Source organism: Rhincodon typus, chromosome 28 (assembly GCF_021869965.1).
Source record: "Rhincodon typus isolate 14 chromosome 28, sRhiTyp1.1, whole genome shotgun sequence".
Lineage (NCBI taxonomy): Eukaryota > Metazoa > Chordata > Chondrichthyes > Orectolobiformes > Rhincodontidae > Rhincodon > Rhincodon typus.
This window is the reverse complement of record NC_063359.1, coordinates 37,703,232-37,720,190: the sequence shown is the minus strand read 5'-3', so window position 1 is coordinate 37,720,190 and position 16,959 is coordinate 37,703,232. Positions and strand designations below refer to the sequence as shown.

Here is a 16,959-nt window from a genome sequence, read left to right as displayed (position 1 = left end):
CAGCTCCCTAACCACTCCCCTGCAATATTCCCCCAATGCCATCTGTAATACACTGCTCCACCCCTTTGAAGACGCTACCCCCCTCCCCCTTTTCCCTGTGCAAACCCTGGCAAGCCCCCACGTTATTCCAAGTGGTTTGGAAAATGATCTGTGCCCCATCAGTGATGTTCCTCATCTTGACCAACAAGAACCAACATGAATGATCAGACACATACAGAGCAACACTTCAGTTCCTCAAACCGAAGGAGCTCAGTAAAGGCATTCAGAAAGAATCCTTTCAGATTAATTAATCTTACCGTATCACCTTGATTTCCTTTATACCCCTTTGGACCCTAAAAAGCAAAGAAAGAATCATCAAATTTGAGCTGTAATTGTCTTGGTACAAAATTGCAAATATTAGCAATTACTTTTGATATTTGATCTTCTCAACTTTGTGGAAACAGAATAAAAATTACTCACTGGATGCCCAATGGGGCCCGTCATGCCAAAAGGACCCATGATGCCTTCTTTGCCCTGGATATAGAGGAGACAGTGTTCATTTGCAGCTTCTAAATTGCACGTTGCCAAGTTGTGTTCACAGATAAAACTCCCCCTCTACAATTCTATTTTATCTCCATGGCGAAAGCTGTTTCCACATCGGGTTTAGTGAGGCATAGCGCTTGACAGTGAAAGACCGGTCCCAACAGTTGTAACTAACATCTTTAGGAGTGATTAGATCGTGTTCGTGCTTTTAGATTCAATTTTCAAATGTACACAGATTCTGCAATCATTTCATTCTTTCAATCTGTCAGAACAGAAAACAGAATCCCCGATAGCAGTACGTTCTTACCTTCCTGAGGCACATGGCTTTACGCTGACTTTGTTTGGAGCCAGTACAGGATTCTGAAGAAGGTTGACAGGGTGAGTGCTGAGAGGATGTTTCCCCCTCACGGGAGAGTCTAGGACCAGAGGGCACAGTCTCGGAATAAAGGGGCGCCAATTTAAGACTGAGATGAGGAGGAATTTCTTCTCTCAGGGGGTTGTGGGACTTTGGAACTCCTTGTCACAGAGAGCTGCGGGGGCAGAGTCCTTGTGGATATTGAAGGCTGAGGTGGTGAGAATCTCGGGGAATCAAGGGTTAGGGGAAGAGGCAGGGAAGTTGACATGGAGAATGTCAGATCAGCCATGATCGTGGGAGCAGACTCAAGAGGCCAAATGACCTGCTCCTATTTCTTACTGTCTTATGTTTTAACAAAGTAACACTTGTTGGAAATTGGATTTGTTTTAGAATTTTAAATTGCTTACAAATTCATCTAAATACAGCAATGCATTGTTTACAGGACATTGAATTGTTCATTAAACAACCCAGCATTGCTCAACTGCAGGCCTAGATACTGCCCTTTCGATATTTCATTGCTCCTCGAACTAACTGCACAGAGGCCGGTATCCCATCACCAAGTCACCCTTTATTTACTTGTGCACAATACACTGGCTGTGACCAGCCAGCTCATAGTCAGTCCCCTGAACTGGGGAGATGCTAAATTTCCTGTTTATGTCTGTCAGCCAGGGCTCCCGATTGGCTCCAGTTAACAGCCCCAATCACAGATCTCATAGTCAGGGGGACCAACTGGTTCCAATCACTACACTCCTTAAGAACCAATGCTTTGGTTTTGAGGGCTCATTGCGGTTAGAATCACATAGCACAGAAGAGGCCCTTGGACCCATCAAGTCTGTACTGTCAAACCTACACTAGCCCCACTTTCCAGGAGTAGGCCCAAAGCCTTGACTGTTCACAATATTCCCATAGCTGTGTGGGGGTCATTACTGAGGTAACATGGTGCACAGTGAATCAGACATTTAAATAACCACTGACTCGAACAGATCACTCCTCACACCCATGTCCCTGCAGTAAATAAGTGCTTACCATTAATCCTGGAGGTCCTTTTGGGCCCTGGATCCCAGTAAAACCAACGTCACCTGGATGACCCTAAGCAAAAAAGAAGATTTCAGCTGGTGGATCGTTCTGTTCTGGATTCTAATTGGATCCACCTCAATAGAAAACATGATCATGTGACCAGAAATGGCAAGATACACAGAGGTGTACTCTGGTAAATCATTCATGGGCCTCAGATCAAAAAGATGTCTCCGATCGCCAGAGCAGGAATTCTGAGCAATGACGTGGTGGAAGATTGTGAGTTGACAACCACAAAATCTTCAATTACTGTTTGCTCAGAGAGAGACCACACGGCACATTAGAGGAGCTACCACAATGAATCTGGAACATTCCTGTCCACAGGAGGGGATTCTGGAATCGCTGCCTGTTTGAATGTGGGCATTAGGTTATTGAATCACCTCAATAACCTGCGATGTAGCATCTTTACCAAAGTCATAGTACCATCCGGCATTAGCTAACAGAATTTCAGAACAAGACCACCTTTGGGAGACATAGGGACAGGCAATAGAGAAAGACAGGATGGAAACAGACCTTTCAGCCCAGCTGACCATGTTTCCCAAACTAAACTAGTTCCATTTTGCTGCTTTCGGCCCATATTCTTCGAAACCTCCCCTATTCAGGTCCCTGTCCAAATGACTTTTAAAGGTTGTAACTGTACCTATATCCACCACATCCTCTAGCAGTTCACTCGATAAAAGGACCACCATTTGTGTGAAAACGATACCCCCCTCCCCAGCAGGTTCCTTTTAAATCTTTCTCCTCTCACCTTAAAACTATGGCCTCTAGGTTTGAACTCCCCTAACCTGGGGAAAAGACCTTTGCTACTCACCTTATCTCTGCCCCTCATGATTTTATAAATCTCCGTAAAGTTTATAAACCCTAAACCTCCTTTGTTCCAAGGAAGAAAGTCCCAGCCTATGCAAACTCACCTTCTAATTCAAACCCTTCATTCCTAGCAACATCCTGGTTAATCTTTTCTGCGCTCTTTCCAATTAAAAGTTCTTCCAACAGCAGTGCGACCAGAACTGTCTAAAATCATGATGGAATTCTCTGCTATGGTTGAAGCCAAAACACAGACTATTTTCAAGAAGGAGTTAGATACAGTTCTTCGGGGTAAAGGAATCAAAGGGTGTGAGGGGAAAGCAGGAACAGGAGACTGAGTTGGATGATCAACTGTGATCCTAAGGAATGGGGAAAGCAGGCTCAAAGGGCCGAATGGCCTACTCCTAGCTCCTATTTTCTATAAATGTGGAAGTTTTTTTTTACCAATGTTTTGAAGGAGGTGAGAGAGACAGTGAGCAGGAGATGTTGAACTTTCCACGTTACAGCTAAGTGCACAGTCAAACCCACAAGCTTCAATCTGACTGGCTTGGGAAGAATACTACCACCCTGCTGCTTTCTGATTCCCATAGCCCTATCCCACGGGAATGCCAGGAAACAGAGGCAAGGCCCTCTGATGGTGCCGGAGTGGAAACGGGAGCTGCAGTTCACCCTGGAGGTTTGTCTGAGGTCAATACTCAGGCTGGAAGGGGGTGGGGGAGCGTGGTAGGTCATTGGAAAGGTGGCCTGCACTGCGCCTAGAAACCTGTTGGTATGTTGCAGGAAGGCAAGGGATGTGCAAGTTGGATGTGGAATTGAGCTGGTCGCTCTGGAAGCCAGGATAAAGGCGTAATCATAGAATCCCTACAGTGTGGACAAAGGCCCTTCGGCCCAACAAGTCCACACTGACCCTCACAGCACCCACTCAAACCCAGCCCCCTTAACCCACCTAATCTACACATCCCTGAGCACTACGGGTAATTTAACATGGCCAATCCACCCTAACCTGCACATCTTTGGACTGTGGGAGGAAACCGGAGCACCCGGAGGAAACCCACGCAGACACAGGGAGAATGTGCAAACTCCACACAGACAGTTTCCCAAAGGTGGAATCGAACCCGGGTTCTTGGCACTGTGAGGCAGCAGCGCTATCCACTAATACTGTGGATGCTGGAAATCTAAAGCAAACACAGGAAGTTCTGGAGAAATCCAACAGGTCTAGCAACCTCTGTGGAGAGAGAAAGAGAGTAAACATTTCATCTCGTATGACTTCTTCAAGGGACTCTAAGCATTAACTCTTTCTTTCCACAGATGCTGCCAGACCTGTTGACCTTCTCCACCATCCTCTGTCTGTTTAACTTGTAACATCCAATAAGACTCCTCAACATCTGCAGTATCTTGCTTTCACTTTGGCTTAAGGGGGATTGGCAGAAGAACTTGAGATGATAGGAGGACAGACTTTTTTTTATCCAACAAGTGATGATGGTTTGCAGCACAGGGTCAGACAGTCTGGAGGAAGCAGACTCCAATGGGGAAATGGTTAAGTATCTGAGAGAGACACAGACATTGCAGGAATATAATAGAGGGGAAGAGAGGGGCAAGGTGATTGGGCTTTGAAAAAAGCTAGCGCAGATTTGATGGATCAAATGGTCTCCTTTCACCTTGATACTACCCCATAGGCCTGTCTTTGCTCCTTACAGTGCATCCTGAACATTTTCTGCTCGTCTCCTCTTTCCAGCTCCCATGTGCGACGCCTCTTCCTGTCTGTGATGAGATGTCAACAGCACCACGACGAAGACTGCTAATGGAAAAGTCCTCTATGTTATGATCTCCCCTCCTCTCTCCTTTTTCACACAGAGCGTGGTGCATGTGTGGAACAAGCTTGCCAGAGGAAGTGCTACAGGCGGGTACAATTACAACTTTAAAGGACATTTGGACAGGTACAAGGACAGGAAAGGTTTAGAAGGAATATGGGCCAAACACAGGCAAGTGGGATTAGTTCAGTTTAGGAAAATGTGTTGGCATGGACGGGTTGGGCCGAAGGGCCTGTTTGTGTTGCATGACCCTATGAAATCCCAGACATCGCAAGAAAGGTTAAGTAAATGCTAAAGGGATTTATTCTTTTGAAACGCAAGGTATTGTAAGAATTAGCTTTCTGGAACACAACCCACATTAATTACCTCCTGCAAAGAAAAGGGATTATTTCAGTAAACTGCGAGTTCAAATCTATTTTTATGCAGTGTCAATGCAGTCATCTGTATATATGTAGTCGTCTCTTAGCACTGGGACAAAGGGAATTGTTGTCATTGGATACAGCCTGATGGCTGCAATAGAGGAAAAATCACTCTAAGTTGACCAAGATGGACACACATATTATTCAAATAATTGCTTGTGATTGAATAAACAAATAACAAACATTTCAAAACTGTTCCACATGTACATAATGAAGCTGCTTACTGAAAAAGAGACGATACTGAACTAGTGTAAAACAGATTTAATCTGCTAACACAGGTCTCAGCAAAGGTTCGTGGCCATTTCAAGAAACACACCAGAATGTTTATAAACAATTATTTGGAATTACTGGACATTTCCTGCACACATAACATTCGCACGGGCAGGAGTGAGTGTCCAGTCTGTCGTGGTACCAGTACGAAAAGAACCTTGTCGTCAACAAGTTGATGGTGAAATGTCAAATTGAATCTGCGCTGTCGTACTTAACATTTCAGAAAAAAAATAAATGTTCAAATCAAAAACACTAGTCAACAAGCTTGTCAACAATTAGTTGCAAATGACTTCAAGTAAACATGTTTGAGTTCAGTGAACCCTGCGAGGTTCCAATCAGGTCATGGTACTACCATGGGAGCGATCATTCAGATGGTGGATAAATGTGGTGTGCTGGATTCTGAGGATATCTGTCACATGATAACCTTAAATAACATTGTTATAAGCTTCAGGTTTGCCTTGTGTATCCTCAGTGACGTCTCTGCCTTCGGGGTGAGGTGAGAGAGTGTTGTGATTGTAGTTCGGTTACTGACCTGGCTCCTTCCGTGGCCAACCAGTCCTGGAATGGGACTTGGAGCCTGGATTGTTCCGGGGTCACAGGGAGAGATACTGCCTAGCTGAACGGTCATTCCTCCATTGGAGGTTAAAACTCTGAAGTGCACAAGTGCCTTTGATTTTCTGCTGAGTTCAATTCCACTTCACTCTAATCCTTCATTGTCTGTGCAATGTTTCCAGTGTGAAGCCCAAACCATTGTGTGTGAGGATTGTGTGCGCATTGGACAGGGTTCACTGACTTCAAACATGTTTCCTTGAAGTCATTCACAACTAATTGTTGACAAGCATGTTGACCAGTGTTTTTGATCTGAACATTTTTCTGAAATGTTAAGTACGACAGCGCAGATTCAATTCGACATTTCACCATCAACTTGTTGACGACAAGGTTCCTTTTGCAGTGGTACCACGACAGACTGGACACTCACTCCCACGTGTGTCTGCATGTGTAATGTGTTGTATGTGTATGTATGTGTGTTGCATTGTATGTGCATGTATGTGTGTGTGTCTGTGTTGTACGTGTGTGTGTTGAATTGTATGTTCATGTGTGTGTGTGTGTCTGTGTTGTACGTGTGTGTTGTATTGTATGTGCATGTATGTGTGTCTGTAGTACACATGTGTGTTGTATTGTTTGTGTATGTATGTGTGAATCTGCGTTGTACATGTGTGTTGTGTTGTATGTGCATGTATATGTGTGTCTGTGTTGTACATGTGTGTCTTGTGTTGTATGTGTACGCACACTGTGCACATATGCATGTGTTGTATTAGATGTGTGTGCACATTTGCTTGTGCTTGTATACATGTTGTGTTGCATGTGTGTGTGTGTGCATGTGTTTGTTGCATGCATGTGTCTGTGTTGTAACATAATCCTCTTTCTCTCTCCACAGAGGCTGCCAGACCAGCTGAGTTTCTCCAGCATTCTCTGTGTTTGTTTCAGATTTCCAGTATTGACCATACTTTGCCTTGATTCGAATCCTGGAGAGTGGTGTTTTTTGGAACCAATCACATTTTGAACTGATTACAATCCCATGTGGTTAAAATGGAAGGCATGGCTTACAGTCCCGTCAACTCTTCAGTAACCTTTGTTCAGGGTAATGATGTCATTCTGACTTCCACTCCTTTCAACAAACCATTCAAGCTTCAATGTTAAGGAAACTTAAACAAAACTTTGAGTGACCTCTGCAGGACCAGTCTTCCCAACTGTGCTGTCGCTATGTAGAGTGCAGACGATTTTGAGAGAGAAGTCCTTTGTATAAAAGAAGCTCTGTCTGCTCTAGGAATCAGTATCTTCAATCGGGGAACCTAATGAAAAGCACATGGTAGCTGCTGGAGAGCTACTGGCTCTAAATGACTACAGCAGAGGGGGTCATGAGACTAGAAAAGAGTCTTACTGAGCTGCAGACTATCTCTGACTCCAGCTCTGATAAAACATCACTGCACGCAGTCCATAAAATGTGTGCATTCTCATGCACTAAATAAACTGTGGCCCTGCTCATATCTGAAACACAGTGTCGGAGCTGTGTCATTCCATGGTTTTTTTAAGTTATCGATTTTTGCGCAACGTTTACTGGCCTGAAACTGGGTTGATGGCAGAGTGAGTGCCGGTGTGTGGCAGCGGGGAAACGGTTGGGGGGAGAATGCTCCCCCCTCTGAAACTCTGCAGGGTTTACTCCAGAGAAGCTACTGTGGTGACCAGTGTTTCTCTGCTTTGGTTCCCTTAGCGCCACACCGTGTGTGGGATCCTGCAGCAAACCAGAATACACCCATGAAGCGGCAGCATGCAACAGCACAACATGCGTGTGTCAGCCGTGACTCAGTCATACAGTCATGCAGCACGGAAACAGGCCCTTCAGTCCAACTCGTCCCTGCTGACCAAGTTTCCCAAACTAAACTAGTCCCATTTGCCGGCGTTTGGCCCATATCCCTCTCAACCTTCCCTATTCACGATAAAAACCAAAAGAACTGCAAATCAGAAACAAAAACAGAAATTGCTGGAAAAGCTCAGCAGATCTGGCAGCATCTGTGGACAGAAATCAGAGTTAACGTTTCAGGTTGAGCGATCCTTCCTCAGAACACCTATCTCCTATTGATGTACTCATCCAAATTGTTATTAATGTTGTAACTGTATTTGCATCCACCTCTTCCACGGGCAGGTCATTCCACATACGAACCACCGTCTGTGTGAAAAAGTTGCCCCTCAGGACCCTTTTAAATCTTTCTCCTCTCAGCTTAAAAATGCGCCCCCCAGTTTTGAAATCCCCGACCTTATGGAAAAGACCTTGACTATTCACCTTATCGATACCCCTCATGACTTTATAAACCTCTATGAGGTCACCCCTCAGCCTCTGACACTCCAGAGAAAAAGTCCCAGCCTATCCAACCTCTCCTTATAACTCGAACCCTCTAGTCCCGGCAACATCCTGGTACATCTTTTCTGAACCCTCTCCAATTTAGGAATATCCATATACTCCTGCCCCTCAGCCACGTGGGGGCTGGATGTTACAAGGTCCCCTATGCACCCACTCCACCATCGCCGTGGTTTTAGTGTGGGGGGTGGGGAGGTTGGCCAGTTCACAAACGTCCCACCCACAGTCAAAGCTCACCGCTATGACACAGAGGGTGGGTGGGTTGGTAGCGAGACTGGCAATCTGCCTGCCATATATATGGGCGAATGAACACTCAGTTTAGCCACCCCATAATAACCTTGTGTTGGGAGGCAGGGAGCAGTGTTTGAAAGTGTTTAAAACAGTGGGAGGGGGGTGGTGGGTTACTATTATTGGGGGGGAGGGGGTGCGGGCGGGGAGCATGCCCCTTACCAGCAGGCATTTCTTTTGTGGGATGAGGGTGCTGCCCAACTCTCACTGCCCTTCAACGCTGAGGGCAGTCAAAGAGCCAACCACACTGCTGTGGGCTTGGCGTCACATGTAGGCCAGACCGGGTAAGGATGGCAGATTTCCTTCCCTAAAGGGTATTTTAAAAAAATTCATTTGTGAGATTTGGGCATCGCTGCCTGGTCCAGCATTTATTGCCCGTCCCTAGTTGCCCTCTTGAGAAGGTGGCGGTGACCTGCCTTCTTGAACCGCTGCAGTCCACCTGCTGTGGGTTGACCCTTGGGGAGGGAATTGCAGGATTTTGACCCAGCCACACTAAAGGAACGGCGATATATTTCCAAGTCAGGGTGGTGAGTGACTTGGAGGGGACCTTGCAGGGGGTAGTGTTCCCATGTGTCTGACGCCCTTGTCTTTCTAGGTGGAAGTGGCCGTAGGTTTGGAAGGTGCTCTCTGAGGATCTTTGGTGAATTTCTGCAGGGCACCTTGTAGAGAGTACACACTGCTGCTACTGAGTGTTGGTATTGAACAAGACAGATTTTTACAGCTGATGACAGTAGTCAATGGTCATCATCCCTGAGACTACCTTTCAGCTCTCCTCTGACCCATAGCTTCTTTAAAACCTGGACCCACCTCCCTTCCTAAGGTTCCAAACCCCCTCCCACCAACACCCCAAGCGGCTGTGAAAAGTGATACATAAATACAAGTCCTCCTCTGTTTTTTTTAAGGACAAAAACTTAGAATGAATATTGCTCTGATGTCAAAACTTTAAATGATAGACTTTAGACTGAAGCAAAGACAGCTTTCATGTAAGATGTGAATGCAGGAAATGAAACAGAAGGACTCTACAATACAAAGGTATTTAAAGGTGCTGAGACAAGGAGGTAAGGACATTACCAAAGGGCAATGTGCGCTTTGAAATACAGAGCGGAAATAGTCTTAGTAACAAAAACAGAAATTGCTGGAGAAACTCAGCAGGTCTGGTAGCATTTGTGGAGAGAAAGCAAAGTTAATGTCTTCAGGTCCAGAACAGTTCTGAAGAAGGGTCACTGGACTCAAAATGTTGATTCTTAGTTCTCTCCAAAGATGCTGCCGGACCTACTGAGTTTTCCCAGGAATTTCTGTTTTTGTTTTTGATTTCCAGCATCCACAGTTCTTTCAGGTTTTTTTTTGAAATAGACTTAAGCTTGTTTGAGAGTTTAGTTAGGCTGCAATAAAAACAGAAGGTCCTGCTGAAACTCTGCAAATTCTAGCAGCATCGATGGAGTGAGACAGAGCGAGAAGGGATGGCACAGTGGCTCAGTGGTTAGTGCCAGGGACCTGAGTTCGATTCTGTTTGTCTGTGTCTGTCTGTAGGGGGTTTGCACATTCTCCCAGTGTCTGTGTGGGTTTCCTCCAGGTGCTCCGGTTTCCTCCCACAGTCCAAAGATGTGCAGGTTAGGGTGGATTGGCCATGGGTAATGCAGGGTTACAGGGTAGGGTGGGGGGAGGGTGAGCCTGGAAGCTCAAGCCTTGGTATGGACGTGCTGGGCCAAATGGCCTGTTTCCACTCTGGAGAGGCTCTATGTTAAAGGAAAACTCCGCAGTTTGAGTCCAATACAGCTCTTCTTCAGAACTGAAGAGAGAGGAGGAAAACATCTGGAAATGGAGCCAAAGAGATGAACAGTCAGTAAGTTAAAGGTTTTGGGAGATCAGAAGTTAAAGGTGCCACAGAAAGCAAAAGGAGTTGTCATAGCTGTAAAGGTGGGACATAGCATTGGCCCAGAGTTTGTGTTAATAGCATTAATAAGGTTGCAGTCAGAGATTCGTGAGATGGACAAGGTAAAAGGTACAGTCACAATGATATGGTCAGGGATGATAGGAAACATGAGAAGACTGGAAACTAGAGCTGAACAAAATGATTGGGCACCAACAAGAATCATATTGGACTTGGTTCATGGTGTGCAATGAACTTCCTGAGGAGACTGTGGGCACAGTCACAACGTTTAAAAGACATTTGGATAAGTACATGAATAGGAAAGGTTTGGAGCGGTATGGGCCAGGAGCAGGCAGGAGGGACTAGTTTAGTTTGGGATTATGTTCAGCATTGGCTGGTTGAGCCAAAGGGTCTGTTTCTGTGTTGTATGTCTCTATGACTGTCTCCATGGACATTAGCGAACCAGATGATCTTTTACAGGTGGCACAGTCACCATCACTGAGTCTAACTCTGAACTGGTGATTTATGCATTGAATTTAAATCCCACCAACTGCTTGGTGGCAAGAATAAGACCATGGAAATAGTGATCATAACACAACAGCACAAAATTTAGATAAATACACAGTGAATCAAAGTCCAGAAAAGCAAATCTTCAGCCAATGGCTGGCTAGAATTTATCTTCTCCAATTGCAGGAGAATTGATTCACATTTTAAACATGAATCTTTACCTGTTTATGGGCCGTAGATGTCACTATCCTAGATCTGCATTTGTTGTCCATTCTCAACTGAGTGGCTCACACAGCCATTTCAAAGGGCAGTTTAACAGTCACACACATTGCTCTGGGTCTGGAGTCACATGGCCTGATAAGGGGGTAGACTTCCTTCCCTTAAAGGTCACTGGTGAACCAGGTGGGTTTTTATGACCATGGACACATGGTCACCATGAGGCCAGCTTTAATCCCCGGTTTTACTGAATTCAAATTCCACCATTTGCCATGGTGGGATTCAAACCCACATTCCCACAATATTAACCTGAGGCTCTGGATTTCTGAAATAAAAGTAGAATATTGAAATAAAGACAGGAAGTGTTGGAGAAATCCTGCAGGTTTAGCAGCATCTCTTCAGAAGAAGTCATATCAGACTTCAAATGTTAACTCTGTGTGTGTTTGTGTGTGTCTGTGTCTCTGTGTGTGTGTGTGTGTGTGTGTGTGTATGCGTGTCTGTGTGTGCGTGTGTCTGTGTCTCTGTGTGTGTGTGTGTGTATGCGTGTCTGTGTGTGCGTGTGTGTGTCTGTGTCTCTGTGTGTGTGTGTGTGTGTGTGTATGCGCGTGTCTGTGTGTGCGTGTGTGTCTGTGTCTCTGTGTGTGTGTGTGTATGTGTGTGTCTGTGTGTGCGTGTGTGTGTCTGTGTCTCTCTGTGTGTGTGTGTGTGTGTGTATGCGTGTGTCTGTGTGTGCGTGTGTGTGTATATGTGTCTCTCTCTCTCCACAGACACAGCTAGCTGGGGATGGGTTACTAGTTCATAACTAGCTAGTAAATTTAAGGAGACAAAGCCTGAAGTAACACGACACCAGGTTATAGTCTAACAGGTTTATTTGAAATCACAAGTTTTCAGAGCGCTGGTCAGGTGATGACAGAGCAGCGCTCCGAAAGCTTTTGTTTTCAAATAAACCTGTTGGACCATAAACTGGTGTTATGTGACTTCTGACCTTGCCCACCCCAGTCCTACACCGGCACCTCCACATCACAACTTTAAGAGGAATATTGAGGATTGAGTAGGGAAATGGGATTGACTTTGTTGACTCCTGTGTAATGAAAGAGAACGGATGTGCCAAGTTAAACAGCCTGCTCACACACACACATTGTTAACCAAGTGATCTGATCATTTCTTATGGTACCAAAGTCCTCACTGTACTCAGATTAACCTCTGTGAATGCATACCCAGATCCTCTAATGCAGCAGAAATAATGGATTTTCCACAAGACTGTAGTTAAAAAAATAAATTCTACAGCGTGCAAGCCTCCCAGTCATTAATACAGTCAATCCACTAAAAGACAGGTATCAAACAGAACTTCTGTAACAGAAGGACCAGTGAGAATTAAAAAATAACTTTGAAAATTGAGTCTTCCACTGTCCCAAGGTTACATCTGTCTACATGTTGGGCTTTCAATCCATCTAACACAGACTTAGTTACTGTCTCATAGAAGATTAGAATACCTCTTACCTGCTGTTAATGTCGTTAACCGGTCTTAAACTAATACAACCTGTTGGATAATACACTACCTCTGTTACTCAGGTACATATGTCTCCTGCCAAAGGCTTATTTGTGGTCCGTCTTTCACTGTGTAATACCAGTAGCCCCATCAGCCATTATTAAAAGAGAGGTGCCTAAGACAATAAGCCTACCCAAGGATAACCCTGTTAATAACCAGGTGCTGGGTTGTCACTCCTGTCATGTAAAGAATTCACAGCCAAAGAGAACCGAAAATTAAAAAAATCTGTCCAACTGCCTCATAATGCACCACGACCATCCTCAAAAAGTTACGTTTAGTCTTTCTAAATTCGCAATGTATTGCGGAAATACTTATACAGGCACAGGGTCAAACAGACCCTTCGGTCCAACCAGTCCATGCCGACCATAATCCCAAACTAAACTAGTCCAACCTGCCTGCTCCTGGCCCATATCCCTCCAAACCTTTCGTCTTCATGAACTTATCCAAATGTCTTTTAAATGTTGTAACTGTACCCACACCCACCACTTCCCCTGGAAGCTCATTTCACACACGAACCACTCTCTGTGTAAAAAAGTTGCCCCTCATGTCTTTTTAAGATCTTTCTCCTCTCACCTTAAAAATATGCCCCCTAGTCTTGAACTTCCCCACCCTAAGGAAAAGTCACGTGTCATTCACCTTATGTATCGCCGTATGATTTTATAACCCTCTAAGAGGGACACCTCTCAGCCTACTAGTTTGAAGTGAAAGGGAGCCGTAAACATTGGTGAAGTACAGAGATTTCACTCTCCCTGGCCAGGTTCACTTGGCTGCAGTGGAATGGGTCACGAGGAATGGTAGGATGGTTTCAAGGAGTGCCCCATTAAACTACAGAAAAGAGGAGATGGTTGGAAAGATCACAAAGTCACTCTTGCTGGCTATACCTTTGGTCCAAACACTCCCATCAGCCCGGGGAAACCAGATTCTCCAGGGTCCCCCTAAACTCAAAACAAAAAGAGAGAAAACTTTGGTTAGCGACGCAGACAAGGATCATGTTAGTCATCAGTCACTGGGGGGGCCAAGATAGGACAGTGGGCAAGGACATCGCAGATAAAGTACGAGTTACGAGCATTAGGTGGCTGCTCAAGCCTGTTCCAACATTCGATAAGGTCATGGCTGATCTGACTGTGGCATCAACTCCACTTACCTGCACACTCCCAATGACCTTTGGCCTCCTCCCCATCAAATCTGTCTGCCTGGCCTTTAAAATATTCAATGATGCTGACCTCCACTGTTCTCTGGGAACAGAATTCCACAGATCCTCTGAGAGGGGGAAAAGAAATCACCTGACCTGTATCTTAAATGGGGACCTATAGGCCATAAAGAAAACTGAGAAACTAGTATAATTCCCTCACAAAATTTAAGCCATGATCTGAGTTAGATACAGAATGAACCTTACACTTCTCTGCTAACTTGGGTCCCTGTTGGGCAGCCCATAGTGGGTGATCTCCAATGTAGAGATGATTGGAAAGTAGGCTGGTAGGAGGTTCACGTGGTGCTGGGAATCCTGCAGCGAGTAACTCCCCTCCTGACTCCCCAAAGCCTGTCCACCATCTACAAGGCCCAAGTCAGGAGTGTGATGGAATACTCCCCACTTGCCTGGATGGGGGCAGCTCCAACAACATTCAAGAAGCTTGACACCATCCAGGACAAAGCAGCCCACTTGATTGGTACGTCTACCACTTTAACGTTTACCACTTGCAGCTTTAGCAACAGTATGTACTATCTACAAGATGCACTGCATCAACTCCTCCAGGCTCTTTCAACTGCATTCTCTAAACCCGCAAACACGTAGAAGAGAATGAGAGACCAGTGGCTAAATGGGAACACCAACCCCTGCAAGTTCCCCTCCAAACTACTCACCATCCTTTCTTGGAAATATATCGCCGTCCCTTCGCTGTCGCTGGGTCAAAATCCTGGAATCCCCTCCCTAAGGGTATTGTGGGTCAACCCACAGCACATGGACTGCAGTGGTTCAAGAAGGCAGCTCACCACCACCTTCTCAAGGGGGCAACTAGGGATGGGCAATAAATGCTGGGCCCAGCCAGCATGTCCCATGAGTGAATTAAAAACAAATCGACATGGACAAGATGGACTAGGGGCCCCGTTTTCTGAGCCACATACTCCATGGAGTTTGCACGTTCTCCCCATGTCTGTGTGGGTTTCCTCCAGGTGCACTGGTTTTTTCCCACAGTTCAAAGATGTGCAGGGTAGGTGGACTGACCACGATAAATTACCAATAGAGTCCAGGGATGTGTAGATTAGGTGGGTTAGAGGGGGATGGGTCTGGGTGGGATGCTCTGAAGGTCGGTGTGGACTCGTTGGGCCGAAGGGCCTGTCCCCACACTGTAGGGATTCTATGATTCTATGTAATTGGACATCTCCTGCCTGGGGAGAACTGTATGGGGCTAGAGATAACAAGGTGTAGAGCTGGATGAACACAGCAGGCCAGGCAGCATCAGAGGAGCAGGAAAGTTGACGTTTTGGGTCAGGACCCTTCTTCAGAAATGGGGGAGGGGGAAGGGAGCTCAGAAATAAATAGAGAGAGGAGGAGTGGGGATGGGTAAGGTGGGTGGGATGGTGATAGGTGAGTGCAGGTAGACAGTGGTGGGGATTGGTCAGTGGGATGGGAGGGGCAGATAGGTGGGAGAGAAGGTGGACAGGTTGTGTCAGGTCAAGGAGGCGGGGATGACAGGGAGGGTTTGGATCTGTACTGCCTCCGGCTGGTAAAGACCTTAGGGTCCCCTAAGGATTTCCTGTCCCTGACTCTTACATTCTTATGTTAATCTGTGTTGTAATTCATTTCAGATAGCTCCCTAAATGATTGGGAAGCCAGTATGAAATTCTGCGATTGTTTTTACGACAATATAAGTTCAGGCTCAGTTGTCTGAAGCAGCTGATTTCAGTTGGGGAGAAATGTGTTACTCACCAGTTGACCTTTGGAACCCAGATCGCCTCTCTTCCCAGGTAAGCCCATTCCTCCTTCCATCCCTTTAATGCCAGGAGGTCCTGTCTGGCCCTGCAAGCCTCTCTCTCCCTGTGGCACACACAATGGATGAAGAAAAAGCTCAGATTTACTGAAGGCTTGACCACAATAAACGATCTGCATCTGTTACAGAACCCGATGTACTGTTCGAATAAAAAGCAAGTGATAAAGTTCAGTGATGTCTGAAATGAAGAACACTGGTAAACATAACGATGCAACAGTAAGCCACTTTCAGACTTAATGTTTCCAGCAAATATGTCGGGAACAGAGCTTTATCTTTTATATCTCCCAAGAGACAAGTTTATCTCCCAAGGATGGGCGCTGAGGGTCAACAAAAACTTTCACAATGGAAGGTGGATAGAATGTTGATATTGAAAGCAGAAGGTGCTGGAGGAATTCAGTGTGTGTGGCACCCTCTTTGGAGAAACAGAGTGCAGGAAAAAGAGAGCGAGAAAGAAAGAGAGAGAGAGCAAACAAGAGAGAGAGACATTGCAAAAAAGAGAGAGAGAGAGAGATAGTTAACGTTTCAGGTCGATGATTCATTAGAACTCAAGTGTATCACAAGATGTGGAACAATGGTGGATAAATGAAGTGAAGTATAGGTCAATAGCATCGAGCTAAACTCTATAACCCACTACCAGAGTCTGATACATACAAACATATAAGTTAGACTCAGGATGAGGCCATTCTACCCCTTAAGCTTGTTCTGCTATTCAGTAAAATCAATCTGATTATGCCATATTCCTGCCTACCTTCAATAACCTTTCACCTCCTTGCTTATCAGGAATCTATCCACTACTTCCTTGAAAGTACAGACTCTGTTTTCGCCACCTTTTGTGGAAGATCATTCCAAAGACTTGCTATCCTCTATGAGAAAAAAAATTCTCATCTTTGTCTTAAATGGGCAACCTCTCATTTTTAAACTGTGGTTCCAATTCTTGATTCTCTACCAACAGGAAACATCTTTTACACATTCACGGTCTTACATGTCTTATAGATTGATTTGATTTGATTTATTATTGTCACATGTACCTCAGTACAGTGAAAAGTTTTGCTTTGCGTGCAGTATAGGCAGATCATACCATTCAAAGTGCATCAGGGTAATAGAACAGAGCAAGGAATACAACGTTACAGCTGCAGAGAAGGTGCACAAACAGCGAGGTCAACATTAAATTTAAAATTTTAGAGGTCCATTCAGCAGTCTAATAATAGTGGGGAAGAAGCTGTTTTTGAGTCTGTTGGTATGTGTGTTTAAGCTTCCGTATCTTCTGCGTGATGTAAGAAGCTGGAAGAGATTATAACGGGATGGGAGGGGTCTTTGATTATGTATCAGACTCTCAGGATCTTATGGGTCCTATATCAGACTCTCAGGGT

The 16,959-nt window shown here is 45.2% G+C and overlaps 1 protein-coding gene across 1 annotated transcript in view; it reads right to left on the bottom strand.

Moving 5' to 3' along the window:
- col27a1b (collagen, type XXVII, alpha 1b) overlaps positions 1 to 16,959 on the bottom strand; it is an 80,277-nt gene that overhangs the window by 26,385 nt on the left and 36,933 nt on the right. The window contains exons 10-14 of the mRNA XM_048613404.1: positions 15,529 to 15,636; positions 13,484 to 13,537; positions 1,904 to 1,966; positions 460 to 513; positions 297 to 332 (exon numbers count right to left, since the gene is read on the bottom strand). Of these exons, the coding sequence (XP_048469361.1) occupies positions 297 to 332; positions 460 to 513; positions 1,904 to 1,966; positions 13,484 to 13,537; positions 15,529 to 15,636 (315 nt within the window). The remainder of the gene's footprint in view (positions 1 to 296; positions 333 to 459; positions 514 to 1,903; positions 1,967 to 13,483; positions 13,538 to 15,528; positions 15,637 to 16,959) is intronic.